This window comes from Anabas testudineus, chromosome 14 (genome assembly GCF_900324465.2).
Source record: "Anabas testudineus chromosome 14, fAnaTes1.2, whole genome shotgun sequence".
In the NCBI taxonomy this organism is placed as follows: domain Eukaryota; kingdom Metazoa; phylum Chordata; class Actinopteri; order Anabantiformes; family Anabantidae; genus Anabas; species Anabas testudineus.
In genome coordinates, this window is record NC_046623.1 from 9,218,937 (window position 1) to 9,245,433 (window position 26,497).

A 26,497-nucleotide genomic window follows, 5' to 3' on the forward strand; every position below is an offset into this window, starting at 1 on the left:
TCCTCGATGTTGAAGGACCTCCAGAGTCTCTCACATAAACAACGAGGGGCAAGGAGGCATGAAGCAATGTTTGAGGAGAGATTAGCAAAGATATATAACAACATCCTTTATTGGAAATCTGTAGGTGACTGGACAGTGCAGTTGATCAGACTAATATAAAAATGCATTACAACACTGGCACAGTTCTATACAAAAATGCAAGGCCCAAGGTTAAGATTCACCATCTTAAAAGTCACGGCCCTGTAAACCTTCTACATTAAGTAGGAAGACATTTAAAAATCTGTTATGTCCTGCTGTACTATGATCATGGACAGGAAAATCTGAACCTTAAATGTCCATCATCTTCAGGTCATTCCGTCACAAGAGCCTGGAAATGCAGTTTAATACAATACAATTCCAGCCTTTACAGTTTATAAATAATTTCTACAAAACCTTGGACTGTAGAACATTACAGTCATAACCTGAAAACATTAGTGAATAATGAACTTACTAATAGCATACCTATAGCCAACAACTAACAGGCATTACACAAAGGTGATGCTGGTATTTGTGTGCATCCAGCATCTGAACAGCATGTACACACTGATTAGAGCACAGTAGAATACAGGTGAATCAAGTTTGTCACAGCTTTTTAAAGTTCAGCTGATGGCTGATCCAGCCTGCATTTAAAAAAAATAAAATAAAATCGCTCACGTTGGATGACAGCATAGAGAAAAGGGCATTTCATGTCTCCTTTGAGGAGGAAAGATGCAAGGGAGATGTACAGTGCTTGTAAAAGAATTGGGATGTAGCCCAGGTGGGTGTGCCAGCTGATTTCTTAGGTTCAGCATTCAGGCTGATGATGTCAAAGGTCACAGCAAACATAACATCATATTTTACCAGATTTATGTTTGTGTTTTAGTTTACATTGTGCAAAACATCAGACTCATTCTTACACACAGACCATCAACATAGAAAGTGAAACCAAGACCCATAAAAAAAAAAACAATTATTCGTCATCTGATTCTTCTAGCAAGGCTCTGTGGGAACTTGATTTGGACGGTGTAGTTTGCATTCCAATCTCTATGTCCCCTCTACTTGCTGAGAAACGCTTCACTGTGCTGTTGGAACGAGAGAGAGGAAGAAAAAAAACAGCAAAGATTACACATTCAGCGCAGACTGCTTCCTTTATCTACTCAAAAATCAATTATTCATCGTGTTCATTCCAAATATCCAAAATGTATTCAAAAGATCCAAACCAATTCCTGACTTTTGAAATGTCATGATAGTGCAGAGCAATTTTTAGTATTACGATCCAGCTCATGTCATGCTAACGTGTGCAAAAAGGTGCTCAAGCATGTATGATCAAAAAAAAGTGATATGTTTGCATTTCTGGATTCTGCCAAGAGCTGAAAAATACCAATTAGACAAAGGAAAGAGGAAGGAAACTATATGGTGCTAATAATCCAGATTCATAGGTTTCAAATTTCAGTCTTTAGGCCTATAGTGGAAATTTAAAAACACACCACAGGTGTATTTTGTTATAACAAAAAATTTGAAGAAGGCTGCAAAATCATTATTGATCAGACTGAATAGAATTAAATGCAAGTAAATGAGTAAATTATTAGCACTACTTTAAACAAAAACTTGAGCTGTGTGTGAATCTGTTGCACTTCTGAGCAGGTAGCACCCTGAAGAACTTCTAGAGATTCATCACATGAGCAATGAATTTGTTTTGGCTCTTTGTATCTGCATTGCCATGAGTCAGATAAGCACCTATTATATCTGCATTCCACAGGTGGTTTAACCGGCTGTTGTTTAGTTACCCGTGAAACCTGGGAGTCCGATTCATTGTGTTATTGTGATTGATTTCTAACTGAAATGAAATACGGGGCATCACGGAAGTGAGGAAGTACATTTAAATATTTAATTTACTTGCATTTAATTGTATATTGTAAATGTTTACCTATGTTTACCTATGTGGCACATACATCTACTATTGATTGCCAAACCTGTGGAGGTAAAGGTTAAGATACTTACAACCAAACCACAGAGACGGTGCAGGTCACCAAGAGCATGGCTACAGCTATATGCCAGCAGAAGCACATTGTGACAAACATCATGTTGTCGTGCTGATTTAAGTCCCACTTGGGTCCGCTTAATGGGTAAAGTACAAATCCAATCTGAAAAGACAAATAGCGATGATGAAGGAACCAACTGCCTATGATATTAACCACAGTAATCTATTACATTATTAGGTTTTCACACATCAGACAGTGTCTGAGAAGGAGAAAGATAACAGTTATACAAAAGTACACTGAAGTTTTAAAAGAGCTTTAAAATGCAGATGGCCACATTTGCCAACTGCATTTAACACATTTCAACATTCATAATCACCTGGTAGAACCATGAACCCTGCAGGATGAAGAAGCACGCTGTGAGCAGCTCCAATATAATGTTGTCTCTGATGAACACCTCCAACATACTGCTGGCCGATCCACCAAACACAGCCACTAGTAGCAGGGAGTGAATGTGAGCATCCAGAGGGGCGCGGCCGTGCACATGGTAGTAGAACAGAAACCCTGGGTGACGTGGGAAGAGTTAAACACAAAACAAAGCAGAGGGGCCACATTTGTGATGTGTCAGGGATATGTACAACTTTTTATTTATTTTTGTTTGAAGGTTACCTTCAACAAAAAGAGCCACAGAGATAGTGAGGCGGTCCACGCCAGCCGGCAACACTTTGAATGCCGCACTAGCAATTCGTGCTATTCCAGAGATCCCAAAGAACAGGTACATAGTGCCGTGCTGCCAGTTCATCAGCTTCACCCACGAATTGTTCTCCTTGTCGTAGAGGCGAGCGTGCGGCCCATCCACCACAAACTGTTCCACCATAATACCTGTGACACGAGACAAACAGGTGAAACCGAGAACGTGTTTGAAAAGTTGAAGCGTGCAGATGGATCGAAAGGAAAACTGACCCACGAATGAAGCAAAGATTTGCAGTCCTCCCTCAACGTACTCCATCTTCTTAAAGAAAGGTGGCAGATTATGTCTTCCTTTGGGCTGGCTTGTCCTCCAAACGTGTTGGAGAGTACATTTCAACGTTAGCCAGAAGCCAAAGAGCAGAAAGAAAGAGCCAGGTATTGCATGTCCTCCAAAGTTGGCCATTGTTGAGCCTGGAAACATATGAAACATGCCTCAGTAATCAAAAACAATAATTTGAGAGAAAACGATGTGTATTTCCTTTTTAGCCTAACAGTCTTATTCTTAGAAGTCTCGCATTTCACCTCCCACAGTTTTGTTTTATGATGTTTCAGCCATTTAATAATTTCAAGCAATGACTAACAACAGCAGCCGACAATGTAGATCGACTGCATACAGTTGTTATTGTGAACAAGCAGGTAGCACACAGAGTTCATGCATTTATACATTTCTATAAATAGCGGATATAAAGTTGCCAATATTGACTCACTGGAGTAATTTTGTGCAAGAACATCAGTCGTGTCTACTACAGGTAAGTTTCATGTCATGTTATAATCACTAAAATCCAGAGACGCAATAGCAGCAAAGGTCGACCATAAAATCGAAATGAAGAAACACTGACTATTCTAAATTACAACCTGGATTAACTGGAGCAGGTTTATACCATATGCCTGGGTACAGCTCCTCATTTGTTTTGCAAAGATTACATTTAAATGGGCTGTTTAGGAAAGTAACATGTTGACAACCTACGGTTTAAAAAAAAAAAAACAAAAAGCACTAAAGTAAAGAAGATCTCAGTTTCACCAATTTGGAAAGGTGCTGTAATGGTGAATTAAATATCTTGTGTAGCATTGGCGCTCTTAAGATGTCCAGTTAGGGATTCTTTGTGGGCATGACCGCGTGATTGCTTTCAAGACTGGTCACAGGCAGCTTTCTCTCATTGTTGCTGTGTGGTTAGGACGCACAGGTGTGTTTAGGATGCGTTTGTTCAGTCAGACTTGTTTTTCTTGATTAGACCTGTGTTGACTTGACTTTATTGTCCTACACATTTGTTCTTCGCCTTTCACACTCAAGTAATCTCACACATTTTCCAGTCCTCTCCATCCTCAGTGGAACATTAGGTGTCAATAATCTGTTCCTGTCGCGGGCAGCACGTTGTGCCTCACCCTACGTGTCAAGTCGATCTCCTTCAACTGGACTGTCACTGTGAGTCTGCAGGTTGCTTTAGGCCAGTCATGTCTCCTGTTTTCCAGCACCAAACTCTGCCTCTTTGCTTCTCTTCAGCTACAGTTCTTGATTAAAGATCTTTAAAGGCTAGAAGATGCGATATGTTCTCCTTCATAATTCATTATTGAAGGCCCTGCTCTTGATCCTATCATCTTTTACTACTTGCCTTCATTTTGCCATTATATATTCGAACCTTTAATAATAATAATATTAACATTGGAGCATTTCAAACAGGGTGGAGTTTCCTTTAGAAGCAGATATAGTTTGTAGCCAATATATACTTTAAAAAACATACAAATGTAATTTCAACATCCAAAGGTAAGTTGTTGCACAACAATTCTCTCTACAGATACTAAATTTGAAAATAGCCCTTAATTACAGTCACTGATCATGGTTAACAAAAATGTACATACCTTAGTTCTTGCAACTAATTCCCAAGAGCTCAGGAGAGATCTAGAAATATTAGCAGGTGTCAGAGAGAGAGCTCTGTGCTCTGTGTAAACTGCACACACCTGTTGCCTGCACCTCTAACCTGTATCACCACAAAGCCCCACCCATTATTTGCATTGGTTTCTGTGACCAAGGGAAATCCTCCTGGGAAATATGCAGGCAGAAAAACAATACCTGACTAAAGATCATGTTGTTTATTCATATATTAATATATTAATATGTACAACTAGAATATTTTGAGTAAATTTATTTATTTATGTATTTATTTATATAAACACAACAAATGGTATGAACAACAAATCTAGTCAGTCTTTACATTTAATCTCAAAACTAGTGCATTAATTCCAAAATGTAACCAAGCTTTTAAATGTTGTTTTAAAGGTTTGGAGCACAAAGGACATTTAGTGAAAATGTCCGGTAAGTATTTAAAAGAGTTAATATATAAGCTGTGTACACAAGGAGAGGCAGCAACACGGGCCTGTGAACTTTGCACCAACATCCAACAAATCTTTATTGCTGTCATTATCGTGTTCAAATGATGATGATTCCTCATAGTCAGTCAGCAGTGAGTTACTTTGATTATAAAATGGTGAATGTTGCTTAAAAAAAAGAGATTATCCTAAGTTAGGTTGACATTAAATTCTGATGTAAAAAACGAATGATTTGTTTAATGGGTCTGTTCATTCTAATTTATTTCCAATTAATCTAGGAAGAGGTTTTCTGAAAAGAACCCTGTAATTTGATACTAATTTTAGCCAAAACAGGCAGTGGTCATTTGGTTTCCTTTTCCTTTTCAATTGATCCACACAGCCTTCAGATTTTTATTCAGAGGATAGCAGGTGAGCTCAGCATGCGTAACGTTAGAATGCATAAGATAACTTGTTGTAATTGGCACCAAACTACATGGTTTTCCTTCAGGAAAAAATAAATCATAAAATAAAGTATTACTGCTATTAGTGTTAATGTGTTTGTCTTGCACATGTGGGAATTAAAGCACTACACAGAATAATTTCTTCTCTCGAAACGGATTCTCAGAGGAAGGTACTGGGGCCACCAGGGGGTCCTCTTTGGCATGAGCTTCACAATAGGCCATCAGTTCAGCTGCTGCTTTGGATACCTGTGTGAAAAGGTTGCGTGTCAAAAAGAGGAAGTTGTGAAGATAAAGCATTTGACTTAAATTTAAATTTCCTTTCATTTATTTTTCCATCTGAGTTGAACGCACATGCCTTCCTTAATGCATTTCCCCTAGAAACATAAAAAATCAGTAATGGAAAGGAAGCTAGTTCTGAAAAGCTATGTGATAAACCTTCTGTTGATTCAGTAAGTACTCATTTAAAAAAAGTCCATATTATGAATGAGAATGTTTGAGGTGCCAAAAAGTGAAAATTTGCATTTAACTTTTTTTTAGACTGTAGTACTCCATAATAAAACAAAGCATTACTGTATGTGCTCCTATATTGTGCTTACTTACCATCATCCTCTCTATGTTGACCTCCAGTTTCAGCTGTTCTACTGTCTTTCGAGCGTCTGCGATCTTGGCCATGTTGTTTGACATTCTGTCCCACTAAAGTCCGCCAATCTGCAGCAAACCGTCAAACGTTCAGTTATTAGACAGTAAATGACATCACACATCGCTGAAGAAGAGAAAATGCAAACATAATAACAAATTCTAACAAATGATTGAAGGTATCTGTGCCACAGTTAGAGTCTGTTTCAATTTGCTTGTTAATTCAGCTCCCTGGGTCTCAGCTGCAAGTGGCACAGGGAGGGTCTCAAAGGAGCAGGGAAGGGCATTGGAGGCAAAGCAGCCATCCCCAGGAGGGCATCCGCTAGCTGAGAATGTAAATACACCTAACATTAACATTAACTCTTAATGCTCCTGATCAATACCGCTGCACATATGGTTATGGTTTCTACAGAGCTGCTATTATATTGCTCAGTTGCTGGCACACAGTGGTGCAAGAGATTGATGTTGCTGAACCTCTTAGAGGGCAGTAAATGAAAGCATCATTGGTCAACAATAAAAACCGTCATTGCTTATTTATCTGTGAGTATGGGATTCATTTGCCAATTCTATCCATCAAATAATGTCTTCACGGCAATATAGCGCATACTTGGGAAAAAGTGCTGCTAAAATAAGCACATGCAGGGATCTGTAGAGGTACTGTACATGCTCTCACATAAGCTGGTTCCGTTGCATCTGTGCAAACAATGATAAAATAAAACGTACAAATTGTGAAGGTTTTTTTTTTTCCTCAACTCATAATAATTGCGAATATCACTCACCAGAAGGGCTGGCAGCAACCGTTGGGCTCCTATGATGAAAGTCCGCTTGTCTTCAACAGGGTCCCCTACACCAACTTACAGTAACAAATGAAGTGAGATTAATGGCAAAGATGAGGAGGAAGGCTTCAATAGGTTCCCTCCTTCAAATAATTAGCCATGGTTCTGCCCCCAGGAAGGGCTCAGTGCAGCAGTTAAAGGCAACATGTGGTGTGACCTTCATCTCTTGAGTATCTATCACTTACTTACCTGAGATAATATAGCAACAGCTGTTCTGCAGGGGATTAATACATTATTAAAAAACAAAATAAATGCTAATAAGTTCATTAACATTGTATTTAATGCATTCATTGTAGGCTCACATTTTGCTTGGAGCACAAATGTCCCTAATTCTTGCACAAATAGGACAAATATTGGACAGTTATGGTAACACGCTACTGTAATAATAAACAGTAGAGGTTCTTATAGATTCAGCCTCTTCAAACAGGCAGACACAAGTGTCACGGACAATAAATATGTTGCAGGAAAGATATGTTTCATCTTCTCTAGGATTGTTTTAGTTTAATTTCGAGCACCAAATAAAAACTTTTAACAGCATGATTCTCTTCCATGATGTATGCACAGGAACACTGCATCAAATGCAATACAAGCCGTGGTAGGTTTGCAAGAGTCTTTGTCAAAGTGTGATTTTCGAGAATTACTTATCCTGAGGCTATTAATGAGGCCATAAGCTTTGTGGCTGCCAGTCTGTCCTGTAGAGCAGACAGTTATTCCACACAGCGGCGGGGGGCAAAGTGGCAGCGTATGGAGTTAAATGTCAAGTGCCTCATTAACATTTGTGTCCCTGTATAATTGGTCTCTCTCTGTAGAAGACACAAGACCACAGGAGAACAAAGTGTTGCTGCTTCACCAAACCAACCCCTATCAGCGAGCTCCCAAAAATAAAATGCACTGCATAATAAATTAAAACAATATTGTTGCCTGTCTATAGTATAAATACTAACCGTGCATCCAGCATGTTGTTCATAAATGAAAGCAGAGAGGAATGCAAACCTACTTCTTAAACATGAAGGTCCAGCAGCGTTTTTCATACAACAGTGTGCACAAATGCAATGTGTTATAGCACATTAAAAAAACCCTTTTACAATGCACATCATCAAAATGCATGTGCCAACAGACCTGCATTTCATTTACTGTAAATAAAGCCAGAGTATTTAGGCTTTGTGAAATATTTTCCAGCAGCGCTCGGTTCTCCTGGATGTCCAGGGCTTTTTGGCAGCATCATACTCAGATAAACCAGTTTTTCTGGTCCATTGATCCTGTCGCTCAGCGTGCGACTGACTCGTCTGCATTGTAAAATAAAGTCAAATAAAGACAGACAGCCCAACAATGGCCCAACAAAAAGAGGCTTTAATGTAACTCATACATACAATATGTACAGTATATAACACACACATATGCACAATGTGTAATTGGCTATTTATAATACTTGTACAGCATATGAGTTATAATGAGTTAGAATAAGTTATAATGAGTTAGAATAAGTTATAATGAGTTAGAATTAGTTATAATGAGTTAGAATAAGTTATAATGAGTTAGAATAAGTTATAATGATTACTAATGAGTTAGCAATTAGTTATAATGAGTTAGAATTAGGTATAATGAGTTAGCATTAAGTTATAATGAGTTAGAATAAGTTATAATGAGTTAGAATAAGTTATAATGAGTTAGAATTAGTTATAATGAGTTAGAATAAGTTAGAATGAGTTAGAATGAGTTAGAATGAGTTAGAATAAGTTAGAATGAGTTAGAATAAGTTAGAATGAGTTAGAATAAGTTTGATAATGAGTTAGAATAAGTATAATGAGTTTAGAATAAGTTAGAAATAAGTTAGAATGAGTTAGAATGAGTTAGTAATGATTAGAGAATTAGTTATAATGAGTTTAGAAATTAGTTATAATGAATTAGAATTATTATAATGAGTTAGAATAAGTTATAATGAGTTAGAATAAGTTTAAATGAGTTAGAACTAGTTATAATGAGTTAGAATAAGTTATAATGAGTTAGAACTAGTTATAATGAGTTAGAATAAGTTATAATGAGTTAGAATAAGTTATAATGAGTTAGAATAAGTTATAATGAGTTAGAATAAGTTATAATGAGTTAGAATAAGTTAGAATAAGTTAGAATGAGTTAGAATGAGTTATAATGAGTTAGAATTAGTTATAATGAGTTAGAATTAGTTATAATGAGTTAGAATTAGTTATAATGAGTTAGAATAAGTTATAATGAGTTAGAATAAGTTATAATGAGTTAGAATTAGTTATAATGAGTTAGAATAAGTTATAATGAGTTAGAATAAGTTAGAATAAGTTAGAATGAGTTAGAATGAGTTATAATGAGTTAGAATTAGTTATAATGAGTTAGAATTAGTTATAATGAGTTAGAATTAGTTATAATGAGTTAGAATAAGTTATAATGAGTTAGAATAAGTTATAATGAGTTAGAACTAGTTATAATGAGTTAGAATAAGTTATAATGAGTTAGAACTAGTTATAATGAGTTAGAATAAGTTATAATGAGTTAGAATAAGTTATAATGAGTTAGAATAAGTTATAATGAGTTAGAACTAGTTATAATGAGTTAGAATAAGTTATAATGAGTTAGAATAAGTTAGAATGAGTTAGAATGAGTTAGAATGAGTTATAATGAGTTAGAATAAGTTATAATGAGTTAGAATAAGTTATAATGAGTTAGAATTAGTTATAATGAGTTAGAATTAGTTATAATGAGTTAGAATAAGTTATAATGAGTTAGAATTAGTTATAATGAGTTAGAATAAGTTATAATGAGTTAGAACTAGTTATAATGAGTTAGAACTAGTTATAATGAGTTAGAATTAGTTATAATGAGTTAGAATTAATTAGCTGGCAACAGCTAGTAAATAGCTTTCACATATTTTGTTTTAGAATAACATTAAATATCTTATCCTACATTTTAGTGTCTAGTACCAAAAAAAAAAAAAAAAAAAAGTCTGTAGGTCAAATACTTTCACGTCCATTATTATTGTTATTATTTTTGCTTTTGTTATTCTACAGCCTCTATATGTTTTAATAAAAGTCAGACGAGTTAATGTCGACGTTAGCTAAGTTGAAGCAGGGTTGTACCATCATAACTGTGGTGGGCGTGTACGACGGCTGTTAGCTAAAATCAGAAATAATGGTATAATATCACAATAATGGGACTCAGGTTAACTGGAAGACAGGTTTTCTCGTCGCGCTGTTATTTTCTAACATTGGCTCCGTTGAGGTGAACACGAAATTAAACAGTTTTGCGACTCTCAACAGGGTAAATCCTCTGTAGCATTTGAGCTAGCTAGTTAATCCTTAAGTTGCCGATAGCTAAGACACACTAGACTGCGACTTTAACGGTGATTCGTGCTAGCTAGAAAGAAAAACCTTGAAAGCCCCAAATCATCCTGCAAAGAAACATTCACTGATGTAGACGTGCATCATTTCATGTGTAGCTGTCGGATTTCTACAGCCTCACTAATTGCTGGGTTTACTAAGATGTATGGGATGTCGGGATGACAGGAAGATGGCAAACGGGTTTGGAAGTGAGTAACGTCGGTACTTAGCAAATGTCATGGCATGCTATCCGTTAGCGGCGAGTGTGTCGTTGATGTTATCGCTACTAACTTCCTGCATAGCAGCCTGCTGTCCCTGCAGCGAAGCCTGGCAGCGGGGATTAATGGCTGTCAGTGCGAGTGGACACCTCTGTTTACAGAAGTGCTGCTTGTGACAGTTCACCACTGACCGACAGTACAGACGACATGCTTTCTGTGTGCTAGTTGCACACAGTTGTCCAGTGTCCGTGTTGAGCTGCTGCATGGTGAGCATGTAGGTGGCACAAAAAAAAAACACGAAGCAAGGCTCCAGAGAGGATCAGTCCTCGATGTTAAACCTGTGCAATCAGTTGATCATGCAGCCTTTATCAAACTGTACAATATGTTTTGTCCAATTTCCTCCACATCTGCAGAACACAAGCTCCTTGTCATGGGACCAACAGAGCCATGGTCAGTGAGGGAGAAGCTGTGTTTGGCCACATCTGTCATGAAGAGCGGAGACCAGAACTGGTATCGTCCTCAGTTTTTGTCACTTTGCACAGTCCAAAGCAGATGACAGTGATTGTTCTATTGTGTGCACAAATTGTATATGCTGCTCAGCAGGTTTGTGAAATTGTCCTGTGCAGTGAAAGATGAGATATTATAAATAGAGATTAGTCTGTTATCATTGTCGCACCTCTGTGCAGTTGAAATTGTGGTTGCTGTGGTTTTCTCTTACAACCCAAAGACATGCAAATAAAATGAAGTAAATATAAGTAGGCATGTAGTTATTAATCTGAATAGATAGACAGAAAAATAAGCATAACATAATATGTTAATGATTTTGCATAGTGCATGCTTGTGTTGTATACTGCTTGCATTTGCAGAAATTTACAGAGTTCAAAAACAGATTTAGATAAAATGGTTTTAAGACAAGGATTAATCTGGATAGAAATTGTAGGTCTTCAATGTTTATTTCAATTTTGGACAATCTTACAACATGTGTGTGTTCAACTCCTCAACAGGGTATCTGTCAGTCGTGCCATCAAACCATTTGCAGAACCTGGTCGACCACCTGACTGGTTCTCTCAAAAGGTATGGCAAAATCCAAACTCACTCTGCTGCAGGACACAAACATGAAGTGCATGATCTCTGCAGTAGGTTTGCTACAGGCCTGTTCTTGATTCTCCTTTGGCTCCTCGCAGCACTGTGCCTCCAAGTACTCTGAGCTACTGGAAACAACAGAAGCCCCAAAGTAGGCACAATAGTAATTTTACCTTGAAATAAATCACTCAGCTGTATAATGCTTGCCACTTAAAGTGACAGCAAGAAACAATATCCTAAATCAATCATGTATTTATTATGTTCAGGAGGAAGCGTGGTGAAAAGGGCGAAGTGGTGGAGACAGTGGAGGATGTGATAGTACGCAGGCTGACCGCGGAGAGGATTGATGAACTAAAAAAGCTGATTAAAGAAACACAGGAGAAGCACAGGTACACACCCTTTTACCAGTACAAACACAGAACCATTATAGCACCATATACTGTAGTACGTTACTGAGCTTGGCTGACATGTTGCTGTTGCTTCATAGGAAACTGAAGAGAGAAGCTGAACTGATTCAAGCAGGACATTTAGATTCCAAACTAGAAGAATTATGGGAAGAAATTCACCAGTAAGAAGAAACCATCTGACCTATTTACACAATGATAGGGTTACATCTATTTTCCTATTTTAAAAAAACACTCTAATAATAAGCTAAATGAAGTGCTCTTGTCTGTCTGTCAGGAAGAAGAAAATAGAGGAAGAGGAAGCAGAACAGAGAAGAAAAAATACAGATGCTGCTTATCAGGGTATCTCCTTTACTTTAAAGTGGTATTTGGGGGGAAAACATCAATATAGGCTTTGAGATGCCTCAAAAAACCTCTGAAAAACAATGCAATATGCAACATGCTCAGTTCATACTGATGTATACATTCAGCAGTTTGTCAGCTTCAACTGTTGGGGCTTACAATACTTTACAAATTAAGAGCTGACAGCATGGTATTTCAGAGGTTAGCACTGTCAATGTAGGCCTTACTGTGTGATATTTGCTTTTCTCTCAATTTCAATGTTCGTTGCTCCATTTTTAACATGAACGTAAATTAATGACATGCAAAAATGTTTTACCACCAAAAATGAACAAAACTGAAATTCCAGCTGTCACCTGAGAAATACATCAAAAGTAAAAAGCTTCAAATCACAAAATGTCCTCTTGTCTGGCTGATGAGATATTCCTCTTCCTGTCCCTCCCTCTTCCAGCCAGACAGGTGGCAAAGAACACACCTAAGCGAATGTCTGGTGTCACCATGCATTCACCCTCAGGCTGTAGCTCCCCAAGCCAGGAGTTCTCACCAGGTGACCCCCTCGAGTGTTTGACGCTGGATCTTGCATCCACAAAAAATGTAAGTCACTGAAGAATGAAATGCACTGTATCTAAGGTGCAACTCCACCAAAAATGCAACTTGCCAACATTGTTACAAGGTGATCATGTCCTTGAGACAGAGAGAGTTACAGGTTAATCGATAAAAGCATTCTTGCTCTGGTATGGTGGTATAGCTTTAGATTTGCCTCTTTCTGTATGTAGCCTTCAGGATCAGCCAGGTTAATGACATTTGCTGAGTCTTCTGGCAATGGAAATGATGACATCAGCCATGGGTCACTTCTGGATGACCCCACTCAAAAGAAGCTCCTGGGCCAGAAAGCCACACCACCACCATCTCCACTCCTGTCCGAGTTATTGAAGAAAGGCAGTATCTTGGCCTCAAATTCAAGACTGGTATGTTAAGATTACTTACTGTGTTATTCCAACATTGCCCAGCTTTCTTGACATGTTTTACCTTTTTATTCATTTAAACCTGTACTGTAAATCTTGGTTTATGTTAAGTTACATGCTCCTACCTTAATCTTGTTGTACAATGTTGCAATGACAATAAAGTTAATCTTTATCTTTATCTTCTATACCTTTGTAGATCACTACATTTCATTTCTTAATTTCTCAGTTTCCTAGCTAATTGTGGGTGGCTCACAGTTGCTTCCTGGTTGTTGCCATGTATTATATTGTTTTCCTTTCTATTGTCATATCTCATCAGTGCTTCTGTTATGACATGATTCCCCATTGCAACCAAGAAGCTGTCTTTCACTGAGTCCATGACCAAGGTTCTTCTTGAGTGGATACTGATTGTGTGACCTCCATCAGATCAAATCTGCTCTTCTACTGGAAGCTGTTCTGCTCTTAAATGCAGGGCTGTCTCTTTGGCCCTCGTATACAGAGATTCCAGTGAAATTGTACAAAAATATTCTCTATATATATTCTAAACATCAAAAATTATGTGGCGTACATATTGACAATTCATTTGACATGGTGGATTGCGGTGAGTGAATTGGTAAGACATTTCTGATACAGGCTGAAACAAGTTAAGACTACTTCATGTGCCCATGTGCAAGAAACACTCACATGTAAAATGTTTGACATGCTTGTATATGTTTATATCCCAGATTGGGGAGGGTGAGATGACTGCTGGTAGTATGACAGGAGCTCATGACTTGCAGCTGGCTCTAACTAGTCAACCTCTCTCTCAAGCAACAGGTACAGATACTTGCATTACACAGTTTCAGTCAAGGTTAGAGTTTCATTTGTCACCAATACATCTGTAAAAACTATTTATAGCCATTCATCCTTTAGATTAACAGGTTTTATATTTATCTGTTTTAGTCCTTGGATTTGTTTTCTATATAAAAGTGCTGCTATAATCTATAATCTGTTTTCTGTATTGGCTATCTATCTCACTCTGCTCCTTTGTGTGATAATGCGTGTGCACAAATGCTTGCCTGGCAGGTGCCCCGATGTTGTCACGTCTTCTGGAGGCGGGTCCTACCCAATTTTCTGCACCATTGGGTTTTATGATCACAGGAGACTCAGCCTCCAGTCTTCTCCCATCTCCCTCTACTGCCAATCCTATTCCTGTTGATTGTTCTGTCTCAACCAAGACAGGTTTGTCCACTTTCCAAGATGTTTTTTTTATAGAAATATAATGTTATATAATAGAAAGCTCCATCTCAGCATGCTTTAAATAAAGTAAGTAATATTTTTTATTCTGTGAAGTGCTGCGTCTTCTAGTTTAACATGTGTGATGAAAACAAAAAATTGAAAATCAGTTGTGGTACTGTCTGTAGAGGTTGATCTGTTCTCTGTAGAAGACAAGGTGTCAGATCTCAGCGAGGAGGATGTGACTGTGGCCTATATGGGAGATGAGCTTGACCTGAAGACGGTGGGGGACATTATTGCCATCATTGAAGACAAGGTGCGAAAAAGCAAAAAGTACAACATATTTTAGTAGTACTAACATAAGTTGACACCTGTTTGATATTTAAATTATAAATTATAAGATTTTACAATCTGGGAATTTAGCTTTTTATTAAATGAGTTATAACAAGTTTACTCAACAACATGTCCAATGAGGTCTAGTAAAATCATAACTAGAAAAGTCGAAAAAGAAGAAGAAAATACTACTATCTCTCATTCTACAGACAGATGAGGCTGCAGAGGTGTTAGATGCAGCTGCAGTTGAGGCAGCTCTGTCGCTGTGTGAGGAGAATGGTCATGCTCTGGCAGGTGCCTGGGAGGCTGGGCCTTTCCAGCCACATGAGTCTCACCCTACAGTGCCCCTAGGGGTCCCACAACCCTCTCTTCACTGTAGCCTGGAGGTGAAGACAGAAGTATTGGAAGTTCAGGATGGGGCTTCAGCTTCACTCTCCTCTCTATGCAGCAGTCAAGATAACTGTCTTGCAGCATTCCCCATGGGATTAAGGATCCCTCCTGCCACATCCTCATCATCATGCAGTTTGAAGGGCTTGGAGCACTGCCCCACCAGGGTACCTCTGCAGCCTGAGTCAATGAGGGAGATTGGAGAGGTGGTGCACCCGAAAAGCCAGATTTCATTGGATGTCACCATAAAATGTGAGAATGAGAAGTGGGCACAGCAAAGACCTGATAAACCCCGTCGAGGTATACTCATCTGTGCAAAGAATATTAGCATTGCTTTGTTTCATTACATGTAGTTTGCAAGCAGCTATGCATTTTGCATAACAATCTTCTTATTATTCATCTTTACTATCTTGGCAGACTCAGTATTAGAAGATAGCCCACAGACTGAAAGGCATCCTAAGGTATAGCACTTAACAAGGATAGTGTGTTATTGTTGTGTGGCTCCACAGTATTCCTGCACTGTAAACTCGGTTTGAATCTCTTTGCATCTTTCTTCATCATTGCAGCAGATGAAGACGGACGATAGACTAAATGTTGGGGGAGGAGAGAATGCCTCAGGGACTAAAATGGACAATGAGATCAATGGGCCACAAGTGTGTGGAGAAGAAGACGGTGATGGGGTGGAGGGATTCTTGTCAGAACCGGATGGGGAGATTGAGCTAGAACCTGCGGCCAGCGAAAGTGAGGATGGATACAGCCTCCACACGGCTTCCTCATCCCTTCAGCTCCACACAACTGCAGACTCCATCCCCAGCAGCCCTGCCTCATCACAGTTGTGAGTGAAACACATTCAGGCACAGGCAACAAAAAACAAACAATTGTCATTTGCGGTTGTGCTCTCGACGGCGCTAATGATGTTCTATGAGCATAATGTTTTTTTATTTTTGTCAACTAGCAACATGAATTTCTCCCTGTCATGCTGTAGATCAGGTTCTGCTAGATAATATCTTTTCTTTGACCTTTGCGTTTGTACTGTCTTCCCTCTTATATATTTTTGTGCAGTTCTGTGTGCAGTGAGGATCTTGAAGCACTACAGGCTCACAAGATCTGGAAGAAAGCCATTATGCTGGTATGGCGTGCAGCAGCCAATCACAGGTCAGAGTAGAAGTCCCAAAAGTAACATAAGTCACAGATTTTCATCCTGTCATATATTTCCTGTTTTTAAGTCTTAAGATCATTGCTGAAACAAATGTCATTCATGCAAACCTGGTGTAGGTATGCAAATGTCTTCCTGCAGCCAGTAACAGATGAAATTGCACCTGGATACCACAGTATTGTGCACAGGTAAGTTTGTATTGATATTTTTATTTCAAGAGTTTACAAGTCATCCTTGTGGTGCAGAGTGAATGTTTTCACTCCAAATATCATCATTTTAGACAGTCCACATGATACTGGATGACGTTCACCAGTCAGACATACATCTGTGCTCCTTTCTTTTACAGGCCCATGGACCTGGCCACCATAAAAAAGAACATTGAGACTGGTTTAATACGAACCACTGCTGAGTTCCAGAGGGACATCATGCTGATGTTTCAGAATGCCGTCATGTACAACAGCCTGGATCATGATGTGTACCACATGGCTCTGGAGATGCAGCGTGATGTCCTGGAGCAGATCCAGCAGTTTCTAGCTACCCAGCTCATCATGGAGACATCAGAGTCTGGTATCAGCGCCAAGAGTCTGAGGGGCCGTGAGAACACGCGCAAACAGGACTCTACTGACAAGGTGCTTCACTAGAATTTTGACAAAAGCAGAGAGTACAGAAGAAGAGACAAGGGTGAGACAACAGGCTGACTTAAAGGTAGAAGACAGTGATGCTAAATTAGAGCTCCTGGCCATTTTCCAAAGCATGACATTGGTCTTTTGATTAATATCCTTTCAGGTAGCCATTAGTTCAACTTTCTAACAAACACTTTTGTAATGCCAGAATCCACCAAATGAACAGAATCTTTTTTAAAATGTCCACATGTCCATTGTTGTTCATCTGGTTTTGACTTCATCAGCTAATGAATGCTGTAATTTCTTATCTTTGAAAGTATTACTACACAATTACAGCAGGAAAAAGCAAAAGAAAATTTGCAATGTTCTCTTATTGTTTTGGAATTGAAGAGTTTCAGCTGAGGTTTGACTGAAAATCCAGAGACATATATTTTAAAACATGTTATGCTTTGGAAAATGTAATGTCATGTAATAATACAATAATGTGAAGAATATTACTGACAACTATTTACCAAAGCATACAGTTAGTGTTGATAGCTACATTCACTCTATTTCCTTCCATTTATTTCACATTAATTGGCCTTTAATTAATTGAATTATAATTAACTTTTATTTAATTTTTTTTATCAAAGACATTTTACACCATTGATGTTGCACAATAATGTGAGTAAAGATTGTACAAGGTAGATACAGTCGCTTGGAAAGTATTCTTACCCTTGCTTTGTGCATACTTGTTGTAAAGTTGTGCATTTATTTTGAAATAGAGAAAAATTATTTTTCCCCATCAATCTACACAGAATAACCTATAATAACAAACCAAAAAATAAAAAAATCCTCAGCTCTGTAGAAACGGTTTTAGCAACAGTTACAACTTGAGCCTTCCTCACAAACTTTAGACACCGGGAATCAGTAAACGTCCTGACAGATCTTCTCAGCCTCCTTCAGATTACAGTACATTGGTCTGTCAACTGACAGATTAAGGTCTCAAAAATAACCTAGACTGGGCTTTGGCTGGACCATTCAAGGACAGCCTAAGACTAGTTCCAAAGGATGTTAAGGTTGTTACTGAGATGGTCATCTGTCAACGGGTTCTCCCATCTCTGTGGAAATGCTGGAGCTCTGTTAGAATGGCCGTTGGGTTCTTGGTCTCCTTATTCAGTTTGACCAAATGGCCAACTGTAGGAAAAGTCCTGGTGGTTTCAGACTTAAACAGTTTAGTTTAATTATTGAGGCCATTATGATCCTAGGAACACCCACAGCTTCAGAAATGGTTTTATATCTTGACCTGTGCTTCAACAATTCTTTGTGTCGGTCTACATAAAGAATTGGAGAGTTCATTGCCTGGTTGTCATCCTGACATGCAGTGTGATATTCAGGACCTTATATAAACAGGTGTATGCCTTTCTAAACTATGTCTGTCATTTCAGTTACTTACAGGTGGATCACAGCTAGGTACTAAACACATCTCAAGAAAAATTCAACAGAATTCACTCAATCACAGTTTTTAATTTTTTACACTATATGGCATATAGACTGGAAAAACTGCAATTAAGTAAAATGTGCAAATTGTGAATGGGTATGAAAACCTTCTAAAGCGACTGTACATTATAACATTACTGTAACTGTAATATAAAATAACATACAAAGGCTGACTGAATATTTAGACACCTTGTTGACATAGAGACAATTTTCTGCTTTTCATGGGTTCCTATGTTACTAGACAACATGGTTGCCTGGCAGCACCCTCTTTAATATTTTGATGACAAATAAGTCTGATGTGTGAATCCAATAATACAATATACGATAGGAGATTACTGTAAAATGTCATGCTATGCTTTGAAAAATGGTTGCCAAGAATATGTGTGTGTAGTATATGTTGTGTGCAGTTAAACATGCTGGCATGTTACAATGTAGTGCAGCAATGAGGTAAACCTTTCCATTTGCAGTATAGCAATTTATATAGAAATGCATTCTAATAGTAATTCTCTTACCCCTTCAATAGATTATTTAAAACTCTCCTTGTGCTGAATACAGTAAATTGTGTGCTGGATCTTTCTTGGCATCATTTTGCTTCATCTGGAAACTTTCAGTGCACTTTTGAGTCACATCTCTGATGTGCATCGTTTTCCTCTTACAGGACACTGTCTCCATGTCCTCTCCTGCCTTCCTACTTTCTCTTTTTGTAAGTACCCATTCTACAGCCTTCAAAACTTTCCCTTTCTTTCTTGTCTTTTGTTTTTGAGGCAAGCAACACAGTGGTTGTTAAGTACAAAGGCAAAACAAACAAACCCTCAGGCAAATATGACAGTTGGCTAAGTTGTATGTGATGTGTTAATTGAAACATTTGTGTCTGTTTAGTCACACACTCGTGTTTTATTAAATTTTTTTATTTTGTGTTTGACTGCAGGACGGAGGCACCAGAGGGCGCCGTTGTGCCATAGAAGCTGATCTCAAAATGAAGAAATGACACAGTATGACAATTCTGTCCAGCAGTGGAAGATGTGAAACTACAAGACTGAACTTCTCTGTCATTTGCACAGTTTCTCATACTCTGCATAATGTGCAGTGTCACTCATGCACTCTAGATTAAGTGGGCAGACTATAATCTGGAGAAGCTCATTTCTTCTGAGACAGCCATACACACATGCATCACATCCTGTATCATCACAGATTACATTGAGAAAGACTAAAGTTCAAAGTTCAAAGCTTCCATAGATGTAGCTGAAGATCGCTAAGACTGAATTTCAGGTTTCATAGGAAGTAGTTGCATCTAGACTACATTTGAGCTGACTTTAAGCCAGATGTGGCCTGGTTGAACTGCAGACTAGTGTGCTTAAGATCTCAACTCTTTTAATATGTTAAACCAGAGGCCAAAGAGTCTGATCAAACTAGTTTTCTCATAGTCTAAACCCAAAAACTGAAAGATCAGGATGGGTGCACATACTAATTTCAATTTGCATTTTTATTGCTGAAGTTGTTTCCAGTTTTTTTTTTTTTTGTTTTTTTTTGTTTTCTAAGTAAGTAAACTTTCACACTACTTTTAAATATTGCTGTATTGTTCATGAGTTTATCTATGTTACTGCTCCAGTGAAACCGTAACTACATGGAAATTCTGATTTCTGTTTTCAGTGTTTTTGAGGAAATGTTTTATTGGTAAACTATTCTGTGGAATTTCAGATGTTAAAACAATAAAATTGTTGCACAAACAGCTGTGAGAACAGATTTCTTCTTAGGAATTTAATAGTTTTAGTTTAGTTGTTTTTTTTAAGCCTTATCAGAGTAATAACTTCCCACTCTTGTGCTTGACTTAATGATGCTAAACACATTTATGGAATCAGACCATGATGAAAACACAAATGAACAAATCAGATCAATTCAAAATATATTCTGGTCAATTCTTTAATTTTCTGGTGTTTCGGTTGAAGTGTACTACCAACACTGACTCTTAGCAAAACCTGATTTGTGTCTCACAGTAAAGGTTTTTCATGTTTGTGAGTTAAAGTTTGGACCTGAATATTCTAAATAACATTTAGTGCGTCAGTAGCCACGAAAATGTGTTTGCCAAAAAATAAATAATGCAACTAATAAAACACTCAGTAGGGTGCATGCAACACTGAATGAAACACATCTTTAAATATTAACTTAAAAGTGCCCCAAATGAACCTGAATAGCCTACAAATATGAGAACAGCTAAGGCAGTTTGGCAGTCTTGGTGCACAGCAACAAATATTCATTTCTGTATATGGTTTGAATGATCTGGGGCTGCTATAAAGATTTAAAGTGAACATCTCCACAAAGTTAGCATCTCTAATCAAGACCTGACAAGGAAAGGTCACAATACCAGTTCCTTACTGGAAAAGAAAGTTATTTATGTCCACAGACATTTTAAATAATATTTAAAACTGTATTTTCTGTTCAGATTTTTAGAAACAAAATGTGCCCTCTTTAAAAAAAATGCTGTATAAATGTTAGAGACAGGATTTGTAAAACATTTACAAAATTGGGCGGAAGCATTTTTCCAACAAAAAAAAAAAACAGATTCTGGTTTATAAAAGGAACCCCTTTAACCTTACTGAGACAGTGCTCAGCACAGAACTTCCACTATCTGGCAGATACCAGGAAAAGTATGCATGACTATATATGGACTCTAAAGCTGAACTGGATCAAAATCCTTCAGATCACAGCCTCTTTAAGCAAAAATCAACAATGTAACAGTTGTTCCTGAAAAACAATAGTTCCTGAATGGCAGAAGCTTAATGACCAATGCAACAAGCGATTATACAAGCAGCAGTGCAGGGAGCGGAGAGCCCTGCTGTAGGAGACAACTCACTTTTTGGCAAATACAACCTTTTATAATAAGCATATTAACTGGAAAAAATCTGACCATATTTTGTAAAATGATCTTCCCATTTCAATTATAGTGCCAGAGGCCCAACTGCAGTAGTCAGCTGAAGTCTGATTTGTCTACATGTGAATCATAAATAAGAAGAACCTCTGTTCTTTCACAGTACAGAAGCTCTCAGATTTGTTCATATACCACAGAATTATTTAAGTCATTGTGCTGAATGACTTTAAACTGAAAAAAAAAAAAAAATGAACCAAGGTGCAGTCACTCTATTAACTATTAAATAAATACAACTACGATTTATGCAAGAACACAAACATATGAAAATAAATACAGGTCAACTACAAAAACCTAAACAAATAAAACATGTATGTGTGAACATACAACTGTCTTCGTAACCCCAGAGGGAGACCCCATATGTCAAGCCATTTCTATAAGAAAGTTTCAAGGCTCTGACACGTCACACACACACGCACGCACACACACACACACACTTCCACAGTGAGCTTGCACTGGATGCTGCTGCCGCCACAGCCGGGGTTGGCAGCCAACATGCAACTCAATTTTCTACCATCAAAGAGGAGAGAAGGCACATTGTTTCCAGCGGCATAATCTCCTACTGACTGCGCTGTACCCAAAGAAATTTGTTTACAAAGTGGCCGGATTGGACAAATTACACACTTCAGTAAAATGCATTATTTTAAAGTCTGAAAAGAAACGCGTTCTCCTCTCAAACAGTCTTCATTTGCCTCTCTGACGCCCAACCAGCCGATGCAGTTTCTCACAGTGGTCCAGCCTCATCGACTCCGCCTTCTGCTTTAACCTTTCATCTCGGTACAGTTGTCCGAGGTTCGCCAGGTCTGATTCTGAAAAGGAGAACACGATAACAAAAGAAAGCTATATTGCATGTTTAGAATAACATTTTTCACCTAAAGGAATAGTAATGCATGTATTTGCCTTCTGGCAGAGTCAGTGCAGATGAAAAGAGGCTTGTTCAGATATGCATGGCCAATGTGACACATACAACAACCTGCAGCGGTAACAAATTCCACCTGCCAGCATCTCTAGCGATCCCAACACTGTTTATCTAATGTGTATAAAACATGATGAGGAAAAAAATAGCATGAATGTGCTGATTTACATGAGGAATCAGTTGCCAGGTAACCAGTGTAACTGCTCCCAGCTGCTGGCTGGAGTTTTATATTTAACTTGCAGATGGGGGCAGTACAAGTCGTCTCATCTAACTCTCTGCTAGAGGGCAAAAACAAATACTGCGTAAGATAGTTTTATTAACAGCGAACAACTGCATGCCTTCTGTATTTGAGGGATTAATCGAGTTTATTCCAGTGAGACATGCTCCGTAACTAAAACAGACCGTCTGTCATGCACAGTGAGCCGTTCACGTACTCTGCTGTTTCTCTTTCCAGCACCGGCTTTGGAGGTGTTCGATATAGTCACTCTCTATTGTTTTCTCCAGTTCGTCCAGTGACGCCCCACGGTATTCTTTCTCAAAACTTTTATCCACATAGTACGGTACGCCCATGTGCTGCGTTTCCCTGGAAACCACCAGCCCCATGGCCCTGAAACCCAAACACATGATTTAGATGTATTCAGTGAACCTATATGTCACCGTAGTGCAACCCAGGGATTTGTTTAAATGTCAATATGGTAAAGTTTACGGTGCGACAGACTCACGGCTTATAAAAGAGACTGTAGGGCGGGTTAGTGGCCATCATCTGAGTAAACACTGATATGAGGATTAGCACCAGCACTGGGAGAAGCTGCAGGAGTGCCGTGAAGGTGTTCTGTGGGAAGACAAAACCAGCACAGATCACAAAGCATATCATACTGTATCTAGGCAGCACTCATTTACTGTATTCATGCCAGCACAGTCCGTTTGTGTCTGAAAACACAGTCCTCCAAAGCAATAAAGGCACTTGAATTAAGAGGAGAGTAAGAGCAAAACAGCATCCCCAAAAGTCATTTTTAATCCATTACTGTTGTTCTCTAGTGCACAGTGATGATTGGAATCATGCTAAATCTCCACACCAACATCACAACATCAAGCTGTGGTTGTGTTTAGGTTTTCTGAGTCACACTGACCTGACTCTGGTTTTCCTCCACCACCTCCTCGCGCCTCTCATAAGCGCGTCGACGGCGAGGTTGATAGAACTGAGAGTAGGAGGCTCCTTGGTTGGTGTACACGTGGATATTTCCTGTAGAGACACATAGTTTCATAGCATCTACATTCCCGCAGTAAGACAATATCTCTAAAGTATGGTCAGCATAACAAATAGTACTGAGAACGATAATACAGAAAACACTGCTATGAACACTACTAAAACATATTTTACATTTAAAACATCTAAGAGTACATTTAAAATCTGGGCTTTTATTCGTGTGTTTACCTGCTGAGAAAAGATGCCAGGTGCTTTGGAAATATTCAAATTTCTTTCAAATGATCCACAATCCCCAGGGATTTTATTTGATGCTAAAAGGCCAATTTAAATAGCAACCTCTCAGCGGCTTTGGTATTCTTGCATGTAATCCTCCTCTTTACATACGGCCGCTGTAACTGTAACCTCTTCCGCCAGCCTAACACAACCGCTCACCTGTGGGAAACCTTCCTCCAAAGAAAATGTTGAAAAGTTCCTCGGGGGAAATGTCAGCCTCAAAGTCTCTGTGGAAGCTTCGGTGGTGGCCATGGCGACTGTGGCTGGGGTGCTGGGGTGCATTCGAAGCTGCAGACTGGTCTCCATATTGATCATACTGCTGCCTCTTCTCTGGATTGCTCAGCACTGCATAGGCATTGCCTATTGCTGTTGGGAGAAGAGTGGACTATTTGGTTGTAGCATTCATCCTCGGATAGACACATAATATGTGTGACATGTTTGTGTTTTTGAGAGCTCTTTTCTTTTCTTTCCTCTCCTAAAAGTTTTACCTTTGAAAGCATCTGTGGCTCCTGGAGCAAAGTTCTTATCCGGGTGAAACTTGAGGGCCAACTTCCTGTATGCCTTCTTTAAATCTTCATCGCTGGCTGTTTTGGGAACACCAAGGATTTCATAGAAGTCTTTGCAATTCTTTATCCTGTAAAGACACGGTGTAATTCGTGTGAGAACCCCTCACCTGAAATTCACAGCTTACAAGAGATGTTCTCTTTCAAACTCACATGAGGTAACAGAGATTAGTTGGATGTACATTCACAGGGAGGGCTCCACCCAACGATGAATGTTATATCTACATTCAAAGACCTACATTAATGGAAACTGAATGGCCCATGCTATGAAATGTTTGTTTCAAACAAAAACACTGTGGCGAGCAGTACTTACAATTACCATTACTATAATTTCATTCCCGTATATATGGAAAAACATATTGCACAGTCCCAGGGGGAGATGGGAGCCAACTTTTTGATACACTTTTGCTGGCAGAGCGGTGCATCTGTGGGTGGGACACCACAGGTGTTGTTAACTGGCATCTGGAATACTCAATGAAAGGGCAACAAAGGTACCTGTAAATGACTGTGTATGGCCAATTTGGTAGGTTACTCGGAGCAAGCAACACAGCCACAGTTAAGTAATGAGGAGAAAATGCAGCTGTCAGTCTGTCAAAAACATATACATGCACAAAGGCGCCACTAAGCACCTGAGGACACCCTGCCGTTGATCCTCGGTGTAGCTCTTTTTCTCGTCCCTGCTCGCATTACTAGTTTCGTTGCTCCTAATGTCCTCGTCTCTCCAGCCTGATGGTGGGGGTACGTGGTTTGCTTCTGGCGGAGCAGTGCCTCCATCCCTTGCTATGGCGTCTATAAGCACTGCAAACGAGGACACAGTGTCTAAGGTCAACTGACAGATCAAGAGGAAACAGAAGAGAGAGAGCACAAAGTGCACTGGAGAAAGAAGAAAGAAAGCAGGAAACTGTGGCACAAATCTATAAATGCCCTAATAATACAATCATACAGGGATAAATTAAAGAAACCCTCAACTTTAAGTAAGTCATACAGCCACCACAAGCTGACAAATCAGCTTCAGTGTAACTGATACAGCTCTGCATGATGTTTTTAACTCATGAAAATACAAACTGCTGCCCCTGTTGCATTCAGTGCCTCATGTGTCTTGCATTCAAAGACCTCATAGGGACACAGGACGGCTCCATTATACTGGTGACTGTGACACTGCTGCAAAACTACTTAAGCAGCAGAAAACACGTCCAGGTTTAAACGCGGCCCTGCTTTAAGGGGGGAGGGAGCTCTCCATTTCGGCATGCACCCTGCACAAGTGGCCCTGAAATACACAGTAGTCATAAAGCTGGACGAGGTTTATCCCTGTGTGGAAAATAGAAATCCATTCATCCTTAAACCAGACATTATTGTCTACAATTAAAAGCTGGGACAAGTTGAGCAGCAGTAGTTGGCGAGACTGCCATTAGGAGAGTGTGCGTCAGCTAATTTTACCTCTGGCCCGGGTGCTGGGGAACATTTTCTGCGCTTCAAACAGCAGCTGCAGCGCCCGATCCTTCCGTCCGGAGCGCAGACACAGCTTCGCCTTCTCGATCAGCCGGTCGGCTTCGTCTTTGTCCATTTCGGCGTTCCGGGGACGCGTCGCACGGTCCGGTCGCTGTGTGCAGAGGTCTGTCCCTGTGTAATGTGCGTCAGTATCATGTAGCAAGGCGATCCGCCACCGCTAAAGGTTGGATAGCCGCTTAGCTTCGCACACTGACAGCTGCGTAATGTTAGCTCGGTGCGAGCCCGCAGACGCTCAGAGCTCCTCCGCGCTATCCGATTAGCAGACGACGGTGGTTTGAACCGGGCTGCAGACAGGCCTGCACCTGGGCCATTTTTTGTTTTCAAAGGGCTGCCTGAAATCGGACTGTTGTGCAGCCTGCTTCACGGCGTTAAAAAAGGAGCACCCTGTTTAATTAAATCCACGGAGCTGCGATGCACAAGAGCTGGATGCAAGACAGGAGCGACGTCACATCCTGTGGATGGAGCAGAAAACCCAACACATCCAAGAAGGAAAACTACCGTGATGTTGACCCAAAACCAGACTGAGGGACAGTGGCAAAACATATATAAAGAGCTCCTGCTACATGTAGTGGTCCA

General features: G+C 39.2%; 4 protein-coding genes across 13 annotated transcripts; 1 reads left to right on the forward strand and 3 right to left on the reverse strand.

Moving 5' to 3' along the window:
* Positions 1 to 91: 91 nt before the first annotated feature.
* Positions 92 to 4,704, reverse strand: tmem45b (transmembrane protein 45B). Its single transcript, XM_026372218.1, has 6 exons — positions 4,605 to 4,704; positions 2,961 to 3,158; positions 2,667 to 2,879; positions 2,377 to 2,561; positions 2,020 to 2,162; positions 92 to 1,100 (listed from the first exon to the last, which is right to left on the reverse strand). The coding sequence occupies exons 2-6, from the start codon at positions 3,148 to 3,150 to the stop codon at positions 989 to 991; spliced, it is 843 nt and encodes a 280-aa protein (XP_026228003.1). The 5' UTR covers positions 3,151 to 3,158; positions 4,605 to 4,704; the 3' UTR covers positions 92 to 988.
* A 912-nt stretch (positions 4,705 to 5,616) lies between these two features.
* Positions 5,617 to 6,196, reverse strand: gng8 (guanine nucleotide binding protein (G protein), gamma 8). The gene is made up of 2 exons (XM_026371129.1): positions 6,113 to 6,196; positions 5,617 to 5,758 (listed from the first exon to the last, which is right to left on the reverse strand). Exons 1-2 carry the CDS (start codon positions 6,194 to 6,196, stop codon positions 5,630 to 5,632), a joined length of 213 nt encoding a protein of 70 aa, XP_026226914.1. The 3' UTR covers positions 5,617 to 5,629.
* A 3,926-nt stretch (positions 6,197 to 10,122) lies between these two features.
* LOC113169582 (bromodomain containing 8) lies at positions 10,123 to 20,358 on the forward strand. Of its 10 annotated transcripts, none has more exons than XM_026371118.1 (21): positions 10,123 to 10,540; positions 10,634 to 10,815; positions 10,963 to 11,059; positions 11,554 to 11,623; positions 11,734 to 11,783; positions 11,899 to 12,021; positions 12,120 to 12,200; positions 12,314 to 12,378; positions 12,827 to 12,969; positions 13,152 to 13,343; positions 14,063 to 14,153; positions 14,403 to 14,558; positions 14,741 to 14,868; positions 15,095 to 15,572; positions 15,690 to 15,733; positions 15,839 to 16,107; positions 16,335 to 16,427; positions 16,548 to 16,616; positions 16,775 to 17,057; positions 19,189 to 19,233; positions 19,459 to 20,358. In XM_026371118.1, the coding sequence occupies exons 3-21, from the start codon at positions 10,980 to 10,982 to the stop codon at positions 19,516 to 19,518; spliced, it is 2,520 nt and encodes an 839-aa protein (XP_026226903.1). In that variant the 5' UTR covers positions 10,123 to 10,540; positions 10,634 to 10,815; positions 10,963 to 10,979; the 3' UTR covers positions 19,519 to 20,358. The 10 variants fall into 10 exon arrangements, 7 of the variants coding, with proteins under 7 accessions (XP_026226903.1, XP_026226904.1, XP_026226898.1 ...); XM_026371119.1 differs by having other exon boundaries at positions 10,637 to 10,815; XR_003299565.1 differs by lacking the exon at positions 10,634 to 10,815 and having other exon boundaries at positions 16,775 to 17,133; positions 19,459 to 19,526.
* Positions 20,359 to 20,436: 78 nt separating this feature from the next.
* Positions 20,437 to 26,495, reverse strand: dnajc18 (DnaJ (Hsp40) homolog, subfamily C, member 18). The gene is made up of 8 exons (XM_026371122.1): positions 25,850 to 26,495; positions 25,042 to 25,210; positions 24,338 to 24,483; positions 24,009 to 24,215; positions 23,500 to 23,612; positions 23,092 to 23,201; positions 22,804 to 22,976; positions 20,437 to 22,262 (listed from the first exon to the last, which is right to left on the reverse strand). Exons 1-8 carry the CDS (start codon positions 25,974 to 25,976, stop codon positions 22,138 to 22,140), a joined length of 1,170 nt encoding a protein of 389 aa, XP_026226907.1. The 5' UTR covers positions 25,977 to 26,495; the 3' UTR covers positions 20,437 to 22,137.
* Positions 26,496 to 26,497: the final 2 nt, after the last annotated feature.

Coding starts and splice junctions, on each gene's coding strand:
- tmem45b (XM_026372218.1), bottom strand. CDS start 3,150: ATGGCCAACTTTGGAGGACATGCAATACCTGGCTCTTTCTTTCTGCTC. Junction 2,163..2,376: donor AGGGTTCATGGTTCTACCAG/GTGATTATGAAT, acceptor TTGTCTTTTCAG/ATTGGATTTGTACTTTACCC. Junction 1,101..2,019: donor ACCGTCTCTGTGGTTTGGTT/GTAAGTATCTTA, acceptor TCGTTCCAACAG/CACAGTGAAGCGTTTCTCAG.
- gng8 (XM_026371129.1), bottom strand. CDS start 6,196: ATGTCAAACAACATGGCCAAGATCGCAGACGCTCGAAAGACAGTAGAA. Junction 5,759..6,112: donor TCAACATAGAGAGGATGATG/GTAAGTAAGCAC, acceptor CTTTTCACACAG/GTATCCAAAGCAGCAGCTGA.
- LOC113169582 (XM_026371113.1), top strand. CDS start 10,498: ATGGGATGTCGGGATGACAGGAAGATGGCAAACGGGTTTGGAA. Junction 11,624..11,733: donor CTGACTGGTTCTCTCAAAAG/GTATGGCAAAAT, acceptor GGCTCCTCGCAG/CACTGTGCCTCCAAGTACTC. Junction 17,058..19,188: donor AACAGGACTCTACTGACAAG/GTGCTTCACTAG, acceptor TTCCTCTTACAG/GACACTGTCTCCATGTCCTC.
- dnajc18 (XM_026371122.1), bottom strand. CDS start 25,976: ATGGACAAAGACGAAGCCGACCGGCTGATCGAGAAGGCGAAGCTGTGT. Junction 24,484..25,041: donor CAACGGCAGGGTGTCCTCAG/GTGCTTAGTGGC, acceptor GTGTCTTTACAG/GATAAAGAATTGCAAAGACT. Junction 22,977..23,091: donor TACAGTCTCTTTTATAAGCC/GTGAGTCTGTCG, acceptor TTTGGGTTTCAG/GGCCATGGGGCTGGTGGTTT.